Source organism: Pteronotus mesoamericanus, unplaced genomic scaffold (assembly GCF_021234165.1).
Source record: "Pteronotus mesoamericanus isolate MK-2021 breed Mesoamerican mustached bat unplaced genomic scaffold, CSHL_Meso_final contig_726, whole genome shotgun sequence".
In the NCBI taxonomy this organism is placed as follows: Eukaryota; Metazoa; Chordata; class Mammalia; order Chiroptera; family Mormoopidae; genus Pteronotus; species Pteronotus mesoamericanus.
Window position 1 is genome coordinate 481,876 of NW_026555243.1, and position 15,374 is coordinate 497,249.

Genomic DNA, 15,374 nt, shown 5'->3' on the forward strand with positions numbered 1-15,374 from the left:
GGGGACTAGATGAGGCAGGCAAAAGGGGGAGGTGCTGTGCTGGCGTGGAGAAATTTAGGGTGTCATTCCCCCCACACCCTGCTATTGTCATATTACTTTTACAGTCAGAAAGAACTAAACATAAAGCAATAAAAGTGCACTCTCGTCCCTCACCTGCCATCTGTCTCCTTGGAATTGAACCAACTCTGAATGACATTAATTATTATCCAAGTCTCCGTGAAAAGGCCTGGGCCCAAGTCAATTCAACCCTTTGGTGAGGCATTTAACAGGAAGGATGTCTCGATGAGCATCCTCATCGGAAGCCTAGACTCGGGGGCTGGCGCACAGACTGCGGGTGGCGGGAGGGCTGCGGGGAGCCAGCAGCTCCTCTCTGCAGGGTGTGTGTGAACTGTGTGGCGGCCTAGGCCCCTTGGGAGCTGAGGGCCTGCGGAAATGGCGTACAGCCTGATGACATGGCCTGTGCCCACCTCCCTCGCCCACAGGCAGAACTCGGCAGGCACTGCTCACCTGGAAGTGGTCCAGCATCTGCTTCCAGGACAGGAGCAGCAGGGCTTCCTTCCGGACCTTCCTGGGAATCTCAGAGTAGAGGAGGGAGTTCTCTCGGCTTCCATAAGGCATCCCTTGGGGAAAGAGGGAAAAACCAGAATGGGTGACCTGGTCCAGGACAGGGTGGGGGCCAGCCCCAGGCTCCCCAAGGCAGGGCTCAGCTGGTTCCTTCTGCTTCTACGTCATCCTGCAAGCGTATCCTGGCTGCACACCCCTCCCCAGATGGGCTACAACCCCGGGTTTAAGCATGTCAGCAGTAGTACAGCGTCTTCCATCACTGAGGTGTTTGTGCTGAATATCTTGGTCTAAGTTACTGAAAAAACAGCACACAAATGAACAAAAAGAGGGTGGTCAGGGTACCCAGATCTCACTCAACAGGCGAGGCTCCAGCCTTCCAAGTCCTTTATTAAAAGGCTTTAGCAAAGGAAAAAGGACTCATGGGCATGGACAACAGTGTGGTGATTGCTGGGGGGAGGGAGGTAAAAGGGGACTAAAAAAAAAAAAAAAAGATTAAATTAGGTAAAAAAAGGCTTTTATAAAGGCCATGAATTAATCTAGGATTAGAGCAAATATACATCTAATCAAGGGTTTCTTCCCCTTGGCACTGGTGACACTGGGGCCTTGTCATCCTCTATGGGGGACGTCCTGGTCACTGTGGCATGTTGAGCAGCATCCCTGGCCCCACCCACTCGATGCCAGAAGCACCCCCTGTCGTGATGACCACAGACGTGCCCAGATGTTGTGTAGTGTCCCCTGGAAGGGCAGAACCTCCCTGACAGAACCACTGATCTAACCTGACCTATAAAATGAGAGCAGCTGCCCGGTGAGGATTCAATGTGGATTAAGGGAGGTATGAAAAACGAAGCACTTAGCACAATGCCCAGGATACGTCACTCACAGATAGCAGTGTAATTCCAGTAAGTTGCAATTTTTCACATTCTCACATCTCTGAAATCGAGACGTGTCTTATGTCACAGGTGCTGTCCTATTCTTAGTGGCAAAATAATTGCGGATCTAACTGGTAGTGTCTTTGGATGGACAACAGTAAAACTGTTATTAGTAAAGTTAACGGTAGAGCAGTACAACTCTCTCTGCTAAGTCTTGGGTTCCGCCACTCTGTGCAATGAGGTGGGGGACACCAGGGCAGCACTCACCCAGTGTGGGACCCCCCCAGACACGATATTCTTTGGTGGCCCAGGCATGCGCCGTGAGCTAACAATCGGTCAGGAGAGCCGAGCCCCTCTCTGATCCCCTTTCAACCTGAGTTTTCCCAGGAGGAACCCCAACCTGGCGCTGCCAGATCTGGCCTCTTCTCCGCACCCCCTCACTCGCACTCACGCTTCCATTACCGGGAGAACAAGCCGGCCCCCCGCCAGGCCCCTCTGGAGCTAGAGCTTAATAAGTAACACCTGTTCCGCTTTCCGCTCTTTTTATAGGTAGCTTTTCGAAATGGCAAGTGACATGGATTTTCCACTTATGATTAAGTTGCTTGTACAGTTTGCAAAATAAGGGCATATTTAAAGAAAATTATTAGGCTATTAAGGGTTCCTTTTAAAGTGGATTTAAGGAGCATGCAAAGTTAGCCCAGAGGTACAGGTGGGAAACACTCAAAATTCAACTTCTAAGGGCCCTTTCGGCAGCTTCGATGTGTCCCATTCCCAGCTGGAGGCACAGACATGACACCGCCCGGCCATGCTGCCCATGCGTGTGCTCTGGACAGCCTCTGTCTGCAGGGCTCTCTGGGACAGCTGGAGCTTTCCAAATGGGAAGTCAAGGGTGTGCCCTTGCCAAGGACATTGGGGCTGCCTCCCTACCCAGCTGATTAGTAAGAGAAGACACCAAACAGCCTAAGCTAGCACATTCCCTGTGATGGTGATGATCAGCATGTAAGGCAGGGGTCTGAGGTGACCGACGACTACTGCTGATTTCTGCCTTCCCGTTCCACATCTGCCCCATCTTTAAGGACAGCGCCCCTATCTCCAACACAAGCACCATCTCCACCCCATGCGCTGTGGCTTGGGTGACTGGTGCGGTGGGCGCATGGGAGCCTGGATCTGGACATAGGACACAAGGACACAGCGATCTTGCATTTCCCATCTAAGGGGCCCCCAAAGCTGTCTGGGGCCCTGCGCCCTCCCTGTGCAACATGAGATGCCCATAGGCAGGAGAAGCAGGAGAGCCAGAAGGAGCAGCTTTCCTGACGCTGCAGTTTGAGCCGTGCAACCTGAGCCACTGCCATCCCATCTTCCTGGCAGCAGTGGCCGGCGAAGTCCCTTCTGTGCTCCATCTCGAGTGCACTGGGCTTCATCAGGTGCATCGGCAAGAGCCTCCACTGAGGACCTGGTGACTGGCTCCACGTGCCCCAAACGGCAAAGCCTCGTGCCCACTGAGGAGGCGGGGTCCCAGGGGGAGCGGGTGGCAGGTGGCGCTTAAAGCGGCAGGCTAGGCATCGCCCTTGGAGGCCCCTTCTATTCTATTCACAAAGCTGCTGGCTGCCAGCATTCGCCTAGGTGCTGGGCTGGTGCAAAGCCATATTATAAATACACGGGAACTCCAGAAGAGGCTGACCCAGCAACTTGGACATAAAGTCAAGTCCAGGTACCCTGAGGGTGTTGAGTGATGCAGGCTGAATCAGCTCAAGGGTGAGGAATGTCACCCTCCCAAAGCAGCATCACAGATCTCAACTGTTCTAGGCATACATCGGGGTCTTTGCCAGGTCCAGAGCCCTGGTCTGGAGCCATCCCTATCCTCTGGAGTGGGCCCTCAGAGCCTCCTGTGGACTTGGGGTGACTGCCTACCCCAGCCGCAGACACACACACACACACACACACACACACACACACACACACACACACACTAGGCTATAGCCGACTGGACAAGTGGACATCTGACCTATGTGAAGCCGATCTGATTCTTTCTCCCAGGAATTTGGAAAAAGCTCACCCATTTCTGCTGGTGGGTAGATCCCTAGACAAGCAACCCCATGAGCAGAAGGCAGGAGGGCAACAAAGGTGGACCCATGGAGAATATACACAGGGCAGCTGCCTAGGCTCCACAAGGCTTGGGGTGTCATATCATAAGGTCCAGGCGAGGGGCTCCCTGAGATGCCCTGTGACCTTACTACGAAGTACACTTGGTGGCTCAAAGGAACTTAGGGAATTTCTGCCCATTTTAGCAGCTCTGTAGCCAGCTGAACAATGGCTCCCAAAAATGTCCACATCCTAATCCCCAGAACCTGTGAATATGTAACCTGTAGCAAAAGGGATTTTGCAGATGGGATTAAGTTGAGGCTCTTAAACTGGGGAGATTAGCATGGATTATCTAGACAGGCCCTCCAGGTAATCATGCCTCCTAAGAGGCAGGCAGAGAGAGATTTCAGATCCAGAAGTGATGTGAGCACAAAGGCAAAGACCACAGGGATGTAGCTGCAAGCCAAGCAATGCCAGCAGCCACTGGAAGCTAAAGAGGCCAGAAATGGTTTCTCCCTTAGAGCCTCCGCAGGAAGCACAGCGCAGCCCTGCCCACACCTTGGTTTCAGCCCAGAGAAGCTGACTTCAGACTTCTGGTGAGAATACTGAACTGTGAGAGGATAAATTTTGGTTGTTTAAAGCCACCTAACGGACAGAGATTTGGTGGAGTAGCAACTCTAGGAAACTTACACAAGTACCTTGAACAGGATAGAAATCTGAACTTGAGTGAGTGAGTAGTCAAAGAAAGCGGGAAAAAGGAGTTCAGTGGGGGGAGGGAGGCACAAAACCAGGAAAACAGGGAGGCAGCAGCCCACCAGCGTATGAGTCTTGGCTACTTTCAGTCCTAACAGCCCAGCTCCTCCTTGGCTAAGTGAAGCGTGAAGTACATTCAGCCCTAACATCTCCTAAACTAGAGCTGGCAAACTATTTTCTGTAAAGGGTCAGATAGTAAATATTTTCAGCTTTGTAGGCCATATGATCTCTGATGTAACTATACTCAAAAGCAGCCATAGACAGAAATAAACAAGCGGGCATGCTGGTTGTGAGTAAAACTCAATTTCCTACATCAGTCGGTTGTTGCTTGACGACCCCCATCCTTGACCATTCCTCTTTCTGATTCTATGCGTGCCAAGCCACCATCCAGTTTTCAGGTGGGTGTTTAAGAGGAGGGTCTGCATCGACTGTGGGGAGAGCCACCTGGTGTCCATCTTGGTCACAGTCACAATCATTAGCATGAGGTTAGCCTCAGGCCGAATAAACTTCATTCCTTCCTTCCATAGTTCACTCCAATAGTGACTGAGGGCATGACCGGGAACAGGTGCAGTCCCAGGGGCCGAGGATACTGAGAGACTGATCCTGGGCCCCAGAAGTTGAGTGCTAAGAAAGAAAACCTGCCTTGGGTCAATAATCATATGTCACACTGCTTTCAAATATGCTTGGAACTTTTCCTATCTATTCTATGGGACCTTTAGATAAGCAGGGCAACATTCATTTGCTCAGCAGATACTGACTGTCCACCTGCCGGGAGCCAGGTCATGGCTTGGCTGCTGAGGTTACAAATGCAGGAGGCCACGGTGTACAAGGCCTATGCCCTGCCCGGAAGGTTTTCACATGGCCCAGCAGGGAACATGAACTGTAAACCACAAATGTGTGGCAAGTGCTGCTGCAGAGGCACACGCCAGGAGGAGAAAGCAATTAGTTATTGTTTATCCAGGTATCTAGGGCAGGCACAGCAAAAATGTGGCAGGTCACCCTTTGTTGTTAGTCTACCAGGTACACCATTATGCAATTGCGGCAGCTTTCTACGAGCCACAGGATCCTTCTTAACACTTCTCTCCACAGGCAGAGACTACTGTGACTCTCTACTTGTGACTCTCACTGCTGAGGGCGTCCCGTAGCTTCCCAGCCCAACCCAGCCCGGGGGTAGGCTCAACTGACTGATACTGGAAACAATCTCAGTGGCCCAGGCCCATGTATCAGGCCCAAACCACAGCACCGCGCATCACAGATGGGCAGCACTGCCCTCTGCGCCCCTCACCTGATCATCTGATGCTCTCGAGGACCCTTGGGCCAGACCTTCATTGTAAACAGATGTCACTGTGGGTGGCATGAGGCATGACCATTTGCTCGGGACCATGCCCATCTATTTGGACCTCCTAAGAGGACCGGTGGACCTCTGGAAACTAGAGGATTTAGTAATTGCCATCTCAGAAACACTGTTCTGCACAAGGGCAGCCTGCTGGGCCCAAAAGATCCTGGAGGGCTTGTGGGAGCCTAGACGGTCTGCTGGAGCCCAGAGGGCCCAAGGGGACACTGGAGGGCTTACCTAGGTAGTAAAGGCGGTGGGAGTGGGGACTTGACTCGTCCGTCTTCTGCACGAACTGGAAGTCATGAGGAGCCTTGTTGACGATCAGGCCCGAGTTCTTGCGGCTGCCGTGGATGATGTTCCGGAGCCCTTCCCACGAGTGCTTCTGCACCTGGAAGCGGGATGCTGGGTCCTCCATCTCAACCGTGTCGCCCTGGTCGGACGTCGGTGCCCTGGTGGCCATCCTCTCTGCCCCCTCGGAATTCAGCGAGAAGCTGTGAGGAGGAAGGAACATGTGGGAAGAAAATGAGGAGGAGAGTGGTACATGAGTTCCACGCACAAGCTGCCTCCTCATCAGACACTGATTTCCCCAGCTGAGCCCCACGCCGTGCTCCCTCCCTGCCTCTATTTCCTCCATTGTTACTCCTCTCTCCAACACCATGACTGCTGAAATCCAGGCCTCCGTCGCCTCTCAGCTGACGATGCCTACCGTCTACCAACTCAAACCCTTCCTTGGTTTTCCCGACAGTGAAAACCAGTCCTCACCATGGCCTTTGACACTCTGACCTCTGCCAGGCTCCCCAGCCTCATTCCCTGTCATCACTACACCCGGGCAAGCCGGCCTTTCCGCGGCTTCTCTGACGGCCAGACCCCTTCCCTCTTCAGGGCCTTTGCTCATGCTGTCCCTTTTGCCTGGAACAGTTTTTCCCCCCTCTCATTGCTCAACTAACTTCTGATCAGATCTCAGCTTAAACATCTGTCAGGTCCTTCGAAACTCTCTACGATGATCCCCACCAAAGCCGGCTCTCCGTTAACCCTCCACATGGCATCCGGTTGCCCCACCCTCAGGGAATTCATCACAATGGCTGTCTGTCGAGCGCCCGTCTCCTCCATGTTTGTCCTCTTCACAGCCGTGTCCCCAGGGCTGCATCCCCAGAACCTCTCGTGGAGTCCTGGCTCAGTGGGCATTTCACAGAGAGCCACGGAAGACACACTCGCCCACGCACAGAAGCCTGAGCACAGAGAATTCGTCACTAGACCTTGTCCCCTGTGCCGTCAGCTTGCTGTCCAGCAGGGTAAACATGCGCCTCACTGGAGGCACTTAGAAGAGTGGATGTTCCCTGGGAACTCGAGACCTCTGGGTAAGAGCACGGCGCACTCGCCCCCTCGGAGGCCACCCCGCTTCGGGAGCAGCTGCAGCTGCGCAAGGACTCCCACCTCCCCTCTCCAACACTCACTTCTGAGCACATTTCTTACCAGACTGGACTGGCCAGGCAAATATTTGTTTTAGGGAAGTCTAAACACAGCCATGGTGATCCGGTTGTGGGAGAGCCAAGGTCATCGCATGGGGCCAGCCAAAGAGAGCAGGCTGCCCTGCTTTCCTCTGCAGGCACCAAAGGGTAGAAGGCCTTGCTGGATGCTGGGAGCGCGTGCTCTGGGATTAGCAGCTTTGCAGGCTGAAGTCTGCATTCACTTGTCAGAGTGGGACTGGAAGCTACTGCTGCACTCATGGCCAGAACCGCACAGGCCAACGGTAGAGAAGTAACAGGCAGGTCTCTGTCCAGCCTCCCTTCACCCAGGTGACCTCTGATTCCCAGAGAGCTTTGACCCCTGCCAGTAGCAGATCCCACAGAGTAACCACCAGAGGACCAAGGACCCTGCCTGCTTTGAAAGACGGGGAAAAAGAGACACGAGGAGTACCCATGGCTTTTGAGCTTCCACCGCAGACTGATTTTCCAAGTTCTCTTTCTAACTCATTTCCGTAACAGATGGGAGGAGAAATGCCTCCCCTTGCTCAGTCCTCCCTACCCCTGCCGGAGCTTGGGCGTGTGCAAGGAGCTGGCGTGTCCTGCGCGGCGGGCGGCTGAGCACTCCAGAGCCTACACGGCCCCAAACACTGCCGGCAAAACCCCAGAAAACAGAACTTCCCAACCCTCCCAAACTCTGCCACCACAACACAAGCCTTGCTCATAGCAGAAAAATAGATCGTGACCCCAGGGCTCCCAAAGGGGACCCCAGAAGCCAAGAGCCTAGGGAAAGCACTCACAAAATCACACGGCTTATTTCCACAGCAAAGAGTGATAAAAATGATCTTGCCTCCAATCACTACAGAGAGCCCAAGGAGCAAAAACGCGATCCAGGAGATGAGAAATAAAATGAAACATCGCGAGAAACTTCTAAGACTCTTCTAGATGCAGTGGGACAGCATGAGCTCCCAGACGGGCTAAGGCTTGGTGGCTGGTCTTCCACTCTCTTCTCTCCTCCACAGAGGCAAAGCCCTGGCTGCAGGGAGAGGCCGCGGAAAGGGGACAGGGGACGAGACGCCCCGGTGAAGCAGCCTGCGCAGCCCTTCCCACTCAGTGCCGGCCTACCCTCGGCTTCTTCAGTCAAGAGTTTACCCAGCTGGGAAATGAGAGCAGACTGCAGGCCTCTTAGGCCAGGTCCACCTACACTTTCCTTCTGCCAGTCGGTAGGGCAACCTCACAGCTCGTGACGCCAGCAGCACACAGTGTAGGACCTCCCCGTCCAGTCACTGTCAAGGCCTGATGGGAGTTGTGATCTCTGTCTGAGCTGGTGCTCCAAAAGCTGGGGCCACCACCCTCTGGGGCATCCGCCAAGGGGGGCCTGTGATGAGGGAAGCAGGCAGAAAGCAAGAAGGAGCTGCGGATTCTCAGCTTGGCTACAGGTCTGGGAGCATTCAGGCCAACCACAGAATGACAAGACAGGAAGGAAGGTGGTCACTGGCTGGGTGCCAGGCAAGTGGAGGTGAGGAACGGAGAGCCCATGCTCTCGAGGGAGGGCCCTTCAGAACACCTGCTGTGTCCCTGCAGCTGGGGGCTCCTAGGAAACAGCAGGCCATGCTCCTCCCTGTGCATGCTGCTCTGGCACCACTGGGGCCTCCAGCTTTTATAGCCAGCCTTACATAGAGAGTTTGCAGCCCAGCCTGTGCCCACCCAGGAGAGACATGGGCTCCCATCAGTAACTGAGCCCCTGAGACACTCGCCCATCAGACATGGGGACTGCACGTTCTCAGAGCTTCCGTCTTGGGAACGATCACCATGTTTAGCATCATGTTTGTCTTCCAGAATCATCTTTGATTCTCTTCCTGACTCCCCAATCGCTTGCGCTTGCTCAAAGTAAGTAAGGCCGAGATAGTGAGAAAACTGACAGTGACATAGGTCAGCTTGGTCTAGGAATTCTTATGGTCTCTTCAATTCACGTCAGGCCCCAGACTTGGAATTTGCCAAATGCATGAATCTTGTTTGTGTGATTACCTTTAATCCTCACTGTAACTTGGGCGCTGAGTTCCAGGGTCAGCTCCATCTGGGAGACTGGAATGTGGGCTCAGAGAAGTTAAATGGCCCAACCAATGTCACCCCAGGAGGGAAGGGAGCCCAAGTGTGTTGGACTCAAAACTCAAGTCCTAACCACCAGGCTAGCAGTGCTCAGCTAGGGCTAATCCCGTCCCCAGGGGACACTGGGTGATCTCTGGGCACACGTGCGGTTTTCATGACTGGGGATGGCTCCTGACATCAACTGGGTGGGGGCCAGGGATGCTCCTCAACACTGTGCAGTGCCCAGGACGGCCGCACAGAGAGCGATCCGGCCCCAACGCCAGCAATGCCAGGGCTGAGAACCCCTGCACTAGCCCACACTGCCTCCTCACGCAAAATAGCCAGAACTTCACCTTAGGGAAATGCAGAAATGTAGAAATGGGTGTGGGGAAGCAAAGGGATCTTCCCAGACCTAAGACTGTGCAACATTCCCCGCAGTCACGGCTCCCTAGGTCGTGCCCCTCACCTTCTCCAATTTCCTGTGTTCACGTTGTCCAGGCGTAGCTTCTTAACCGTCCGCATTAACCACTCGGCCGATCAGGAGGGTGGGACAGCCTGCAACGGGAGAGACCACAGGGCTGCACCTCCCAGCAGCAAATGCAGGGGTGCAAGCTCTCACCCGCCTTGTCCCCTCTCCCCTTTCCCAGGCAGCCCTCCATGCCTACAGGGAATACGCAAGGCCAAGGGCACTCTGATGAGGCAGATGGCTCAGGCCCTGCCATGAAACCTGAGAGGACACCTGGCATTTGCCAGAAACTAGCATCTTTTTGTCGAGCAGTTCTCCCAAGGTGAGAAGTCCCTGAGAAGATGGGAGTATCAAATGACTCTGAGGATGCCACCTACAGACACTTGCCAGAAATGGAATAAAACCAAAGTCCCAGTTGTGACTGTTCCCTGATGGCCTTCCTGACCCCACCTTCTCCCTGCCCTTGCCCTCTCTGCCCAGCACACTGGCCTTCCTCTTCCCTAAAGACACTGCTCATTCCCACTCCAGGGCCTTTGCATTTGTCAGTCCCTCTGCCTGGGACACCCTTCCCTGGCTTTTTGTATGACCTGCCTCCTTTCAGCCTTTGGGTCCCAATGTCACCCCTTCAGAGGTCTTTCCTGGCATCTAATCCTAAGTTGCTACCTCATCACCCCCGTCACAACACCGGCTTTCTGCATGGAACTCACTGTAGGTCAGGGGCTCTCGATGGGGGCGGTTCCGCCTCCCTGAGGGCCATTTTTGGTTGTCACCACTGATGGGGGCCGGGTTGCTACTGGTATCAAATGGGTGAAGGTCACAGATGATGCTCAACACCCGACAGTGCCCCGGACAAAGTCCCCCATGACAAAGAATGATGTGGTCCCAAAGTCAGCAGCGTCGAGGGGAAAACTCTGCATTCGTTACTTGGGGAAAAAATTGAGTTTGATCCTCAGGATCACAACAGACACCAACATAAATCTCTGACGGTCAGACGGTATAAACCAGAATGGCCCCCAGTGCCTGTGAGCCACCTCCTCTCTCGCTCCCCACTCAGTCCCGTATTTAAGTATGCAGCATCCTAGGACCTCAGTAAGTCAAATGGCTGTAAAACGCAGTGTCTCCTGGTGGTCAGCGGAATCTCCTAACCCAGGGGGTCTCAATCAGGGCTGATTCTGGCCCCAGGGGACATTTTCAGTTGTCACAACGAGAAGGCATGCTACTAGCCAATGGGTTGGTGAAGGCCCAATCCCGCAAAGCACAGGATGGCACCCTCCCCCCATCCCACAAAGAATGGCCTGGCCCCAAATATCACTAGTTCTGAAGCCGCTTCTGGCACCCCTGGGGTGAGTGGGCACCCCTCACTGGGACACCAGCCCTACCAGGGCAGGCCCACATCTGTCCTGTCCCGGCTGTACCCCAACCCAGACCCGAGCCTAGCACATAGGAAGCATTCAATTAACATTTGAGGTTGAGCGAACTTGTCCCTGTCCTCACGAACACTATCTAAAGTCAAAGGGACCTCTGGCTTCGTCAGCACCAGACCACCTTCTTAACAAGCTAGGTCCCAGATGCTTAAAGAAAAAGAAAGCAGGACAGAGATCACATGAAGAGGTGAAGCAACATGTCACCATAAAGAAGCCCTGGCTTCACTCTCAGTGCCATGGTGAAAAGAGTGGGCTCTGGCGTCAGAGAGACATGGGTCCAAATACTGGCTCTGCCACTTCCTGGCTTTATGACCTTGGGGAAGTCACTTAACTTCTCTGTGCCTCAATTTCCCCAGCTATAAAATGGGCCTGCAGTAGGACTGCTGTTAGGATTAAATGAGATCGCACAAGTAAAGTGCCTGACATAGCAGAAACTACATGACAGCTAATATTGTTGACTAAGCAAGTTATTTAAAATTATACCAAAGGGAGAATGGGACTAAAGTCCCTTTCAGAGCCAGAATCCACCCTGTTCACTGACCGAATGCCAGGCGCCGTTGTAGGTGTGAGAGGGTGCAGCCACACCTCCACCAAACCCAGCCAGAATCAGCAGCCTCCCCTTTTTCACCCCCGGTCTTTCAGGGGGTTCATACCAGGGCAGCTGGAGGGGAATGCTGGATGGAAAGGAAAGTCTTCAGCAGGAGCACACAAAGCTGCTGCTACTGGCCTGGGTCCCAGCCAGCTGTCCCTACGGGCAGTGACCCCAGGGTTGTAGACAGCATTTCCTGCCAACTTCTGTGTCCTGGAGCCGGCAAAGGAATCCCACCAGCCCACACTCAGCCTCCCTGGCTGCCCCGCCTCCGCCCGACTGACCTTCTAGGGAGTCGAGAAAGCCTCCATTTTGGCTGCAGGTGTGGGACACAAGACCTTGACAGAGTGAATGTGTCAATAATGTGGTGGGTTAGTGAAGGGACCGGCTAACCAGTCGCTCTCCCTCCACCGGGGAGTCCCGGCTGTGTGCCTCATTCCGTCTACCTGGCCGTTTCTAGCCACGCCTCCCAGTCCTGCGGTGCAGCCTGTCTGTCCTGAACCACACCTAGGAGGAAAGTCCTCCCGGGGCCCATTCCCCCAGGGCATGGCCAGGGAAGACAGGGGCTGGTGACCACAGGGCACATCTGGGCTTTAGTCCCAGCTCCTGGAAAGCAGGCTGGTTCTTTCCGCTGAGGCAAGGGACTTCCTTACGGCGGGGGATGGGAGGGTTGACAGGGGTAGTGGCAAAGGGAAGGGGCTGCTCCCGAGGATGATGGCTCGGCCGCAGCATCGATGTCGGGAAGTGTTAAGGCCGGTCTGAGACGCTTAGGAAGAAGGTGGGCGGCTGGACAGGTCTGCGGGCGGGTCGGGGGAAGCTGAGAAAAGGGGCTGGACCCTGCGGGGATGTGGAAGGAGGGAGGCCAAAGGCTGGAAGGAGGAAGCTCGCGGGTCAGGGAGATGGCCTCAGCCCCACACATTTGCAGGGGCAGTTGGAGAAGGCGGGGACCTCCAGAGCCTGCAAGGAGAGGAGGGCGCCCTTGGGTGCGGCCGCCCCCAGCAGGGGCCAGAGCCCGGTGGCTCGGGCAGCGACGGGATGGGTGCGGGCGAGGCCGGGACAGGGAGAGACTGAGAGGTGGCCCGGGCAGAGAAGGGGCGGGGGCGGAGGCAGCGGTGCGGAGGGGCCGCGCTGGAGAGGAAATCGACACGGCGGCCGGGGCACCCGAGTGCGGTCCAGGCGGGGCCGGGGGGTAGCAGGCGGGGGCGGAGGGCGCCCGGGCGGGTCAGCGGCGGGCTCGGGGTCGCGGCCGAGGCGGGACGGGGCCCGCAGGCGCTGCTCACCAGGGCTCGGGGCTGGCGCGGGGCGGCGGCCGGGCTGGCCAGGACGTCCCGGGGCCGGAGGCGCCTCAGGATCGCGGCTCCATGCCCAGGACTGCGGCCCCGGAAGTGGCGAGCACGGGGGACAGCGGAGGCGGCGGACACGGGGGACTCGGGAGGCTCAGGCCCCTTTGACCCGGAAGTCGAGCGGCCCAGGCGGCGGCCTGGGATTGGCCACCACCCGGCCAGCACCAAGGCGTCCGCGCGCTGGGGGGGACGTGCGGGCTCGGCCCTCGTGGACACGGGCGGGGAACATCCCTTGGGCGGTGTCTCCGGGTGCGCGCAGGGACGGCAGGGGGAGACATCCCTGCGGAGTTTGGTATCGCCCAGCCAGTGCGCTGAGTCTGTCTCTAAGGGCGCCAGGGAAAAACCCCGGCCGGCACGGCGTTGGTGGTATAGTGGTTAGCATAGCTGCCTTCCAAGCAGTTGACCCGGGTTCGATTCCCGGCCAACGCAGGCTGTCAGGCTTTTTCTTCTCCTGTCTCCTTTTGACTGTCCTAAAGCTTCGTAGCAAAATAATCAACGTAGAATTTAAATTACTGAAAAAAATTTTAACTTTATAATAATTTCTAAAAAGACAGCAGGCCTGAGGAAAAAAAATCACTGAACTAGAATTTCCATTACAGTTACTTTGAAGTAAATTTCAAAATGCTGTAATAAAGGCCGGGGGGCGCAGGGGGGAAAAAGACAGTCTACGGTTTCCGCCCGGGGTCGAACCGGAGGCCTTTCGCGTGTGAGGCAAACGTGAAAACCGCTCCACTACAGAAACTTGCGGAGTGTGGATTCTTTGTAATTACTATGCACAGACACTGTTATAAAAAATTGTTACGTTTGGAGTTCCCAAAAAGAATACTGTATCATTTGGTTGCCACCTTGGTGATTACCGCCTTTCCTATATACTCATCACTCTGTTTGATGTAGTGGCTGCTGGAAGGAGGAAAACATCCAGTAAACACATATATTTATTACTTTACCGTTAAAACACTTCCTATTGAAACAATTTAAAAAAATTGCTAACAAACCCATGCTGAAACCAGTGTTTCATTAGCTGTGTCTGTCCAGAACGTATCCAGCCATGCAATGTGAAAAATAAAGACATTTACTGAAGAACATACAAGACACAAACATTGTACGTTGGACAATGAAGCCTCAGTCCCCTTCAAAGTAGGCACCTTGGCACCTCACACAGTTCTCCCAATTGCCATCAGCTGTCCCATCATATTTTCCTCAATTTTATCGAAGGTGTGAAATCTCTTCCCTTTCAAGGGTGATTTTAATTTTGGGAAAAGCCATAAGTTACAGGGTGCCAAATCTGAGCTGTAACAGGTCTAAGTCACCTGGGTGGTTTGATGTTTCACCAAAAACCTCTGCGCCAGAGGTGATGCATGAGCTGGAGCGCTGTAGTGATGAAGCTGCCAGCCACCAGTTGTCCAGAGCTGTGGCCTTCTGAACCATCCAAATAGTTTCTGCAGAGGAATGTTCAAGCTTGACACAAAATTTGATGCAGATTTGTTGCTCTACTTGCTCATTTTGAATGTGTCCACCACACAGTACACATGCTCACTCAGTGTGTCTACTGCCGCCCCTCCCCCCGCACTAGTACAGTGAAGTTGTCATTGTTCACGCATGCGCATTCCAGTCCACACTGCTTGACTGCCAGGGGTGTCTGGCAAACCATTCTCATATATTAACAATGGCTGGAATTTTTTCGGACAGACCTCAAATACTAATACTTCTGTATTAGTTTCCTATAGCTACTGTAACAAGTTACCACAAGCACTGCCTGGAAAAAAACCACACATCGTGATTATCTTACAGTTCTGGAGGTCAGACATCCAAAAATTGGTCTTAGGGGGTAAAGTCCCAGTGCGGGCAAGGCTGGCTTCTTCTGGAGGCTCTAGGGGAAAGCCCCTTTCCGTGCCTTTCCCAGATTCTAGAGGCCCCTGCACCCCTTGGCTTGTACCCCTGCACCACTCTGACTTCTGGTTCCGCTGTCACTCTCATTCTTTGATTTTGACTCTCTTGTCTTTGTCTTATAGGACCCCGGTGACTACATGAGGCCCACCTGGACAGTGCAAAATAATTGCCTCTATCTCAATGTCCTTAATTTAACCCCACCTGCATAGTTCCTTTTGCCATTTAAGGGAGCACAGTCACAGGTTCTGCAGATCAAGATGTGGACTTGGGGAGATGGCATTATCCTGCTGACCATAACTTCCTTCCTCATTGCACATTCTTCTGTAACATTACTTTTGACAGCTACGTAATATTCCAACTGTCCATCCATCCATTTGTTCATTGAACAAGTATTTACTGACCATCGATTTTGTGAACTTGGAAGAGGTGGGGAAGAGACAAGGGCATCAATTCAAGCTGGTGCCAGCAGCAAGGGGGCTGTTCTGAGGGACATTTAGGACCTAATAT

At 54.1% G+C, this 15,374-nt stretch overlaps 1 protein-coding gene and 1 non-coding gene across 4 annotated transcripts in view; one reads left to right on the forward strand and one right to left on the reverse strand.

Moving 5' to 3' along the window:
- DPP9 (dipeptidyl peptidase 9) overlaps positions 1 to 12,977 on the reverse strand; it is a 36,682-nt gene extending 23,705 nt beyond the window's left edge. For all 3 annotated transcript variants that reach the window (XM_054582854.1, XM_054582855.1, XM_054582856.1), the window contains exons 1-4: positions 12,915 to 12,977; positions 9,622 to 9,710; positions 5,842 to 6,095; positions 508 to 620 (exon numbers count right to left, since the gene is read on the reverse strand). In XM_054582854.1, the coding sequence (XP_054438829.1) occupies positions 508 to 620; positions 5,842 to 6,095; positions 9,622 to 9,677 (423 nt within the window). In that variant the 5' untranslated portion in view covers positions 9,678 to 9,710; positions 12,915 to 12,977. The remainder of the gene's footprint in view (positions 1 to 507; positions 621 to 5,841; positions 6,096 to 9,621; positions 9,711 to 12,914) is intronic.
- A 357-nt stretch (positions 12,978 to 13,334) lies between these two features.
- Positions 13,335 to 13,406, forward strand: TRNAG-UCC (transfer RNA glycine (anticodon UCC)). The gene has a single exon. It is a non-coding gene; the product is annotated as a tRNA-Gly (tRNA).
- Positions 13,407 to 15,374: the final 1,968 nt, after the last annotated feature.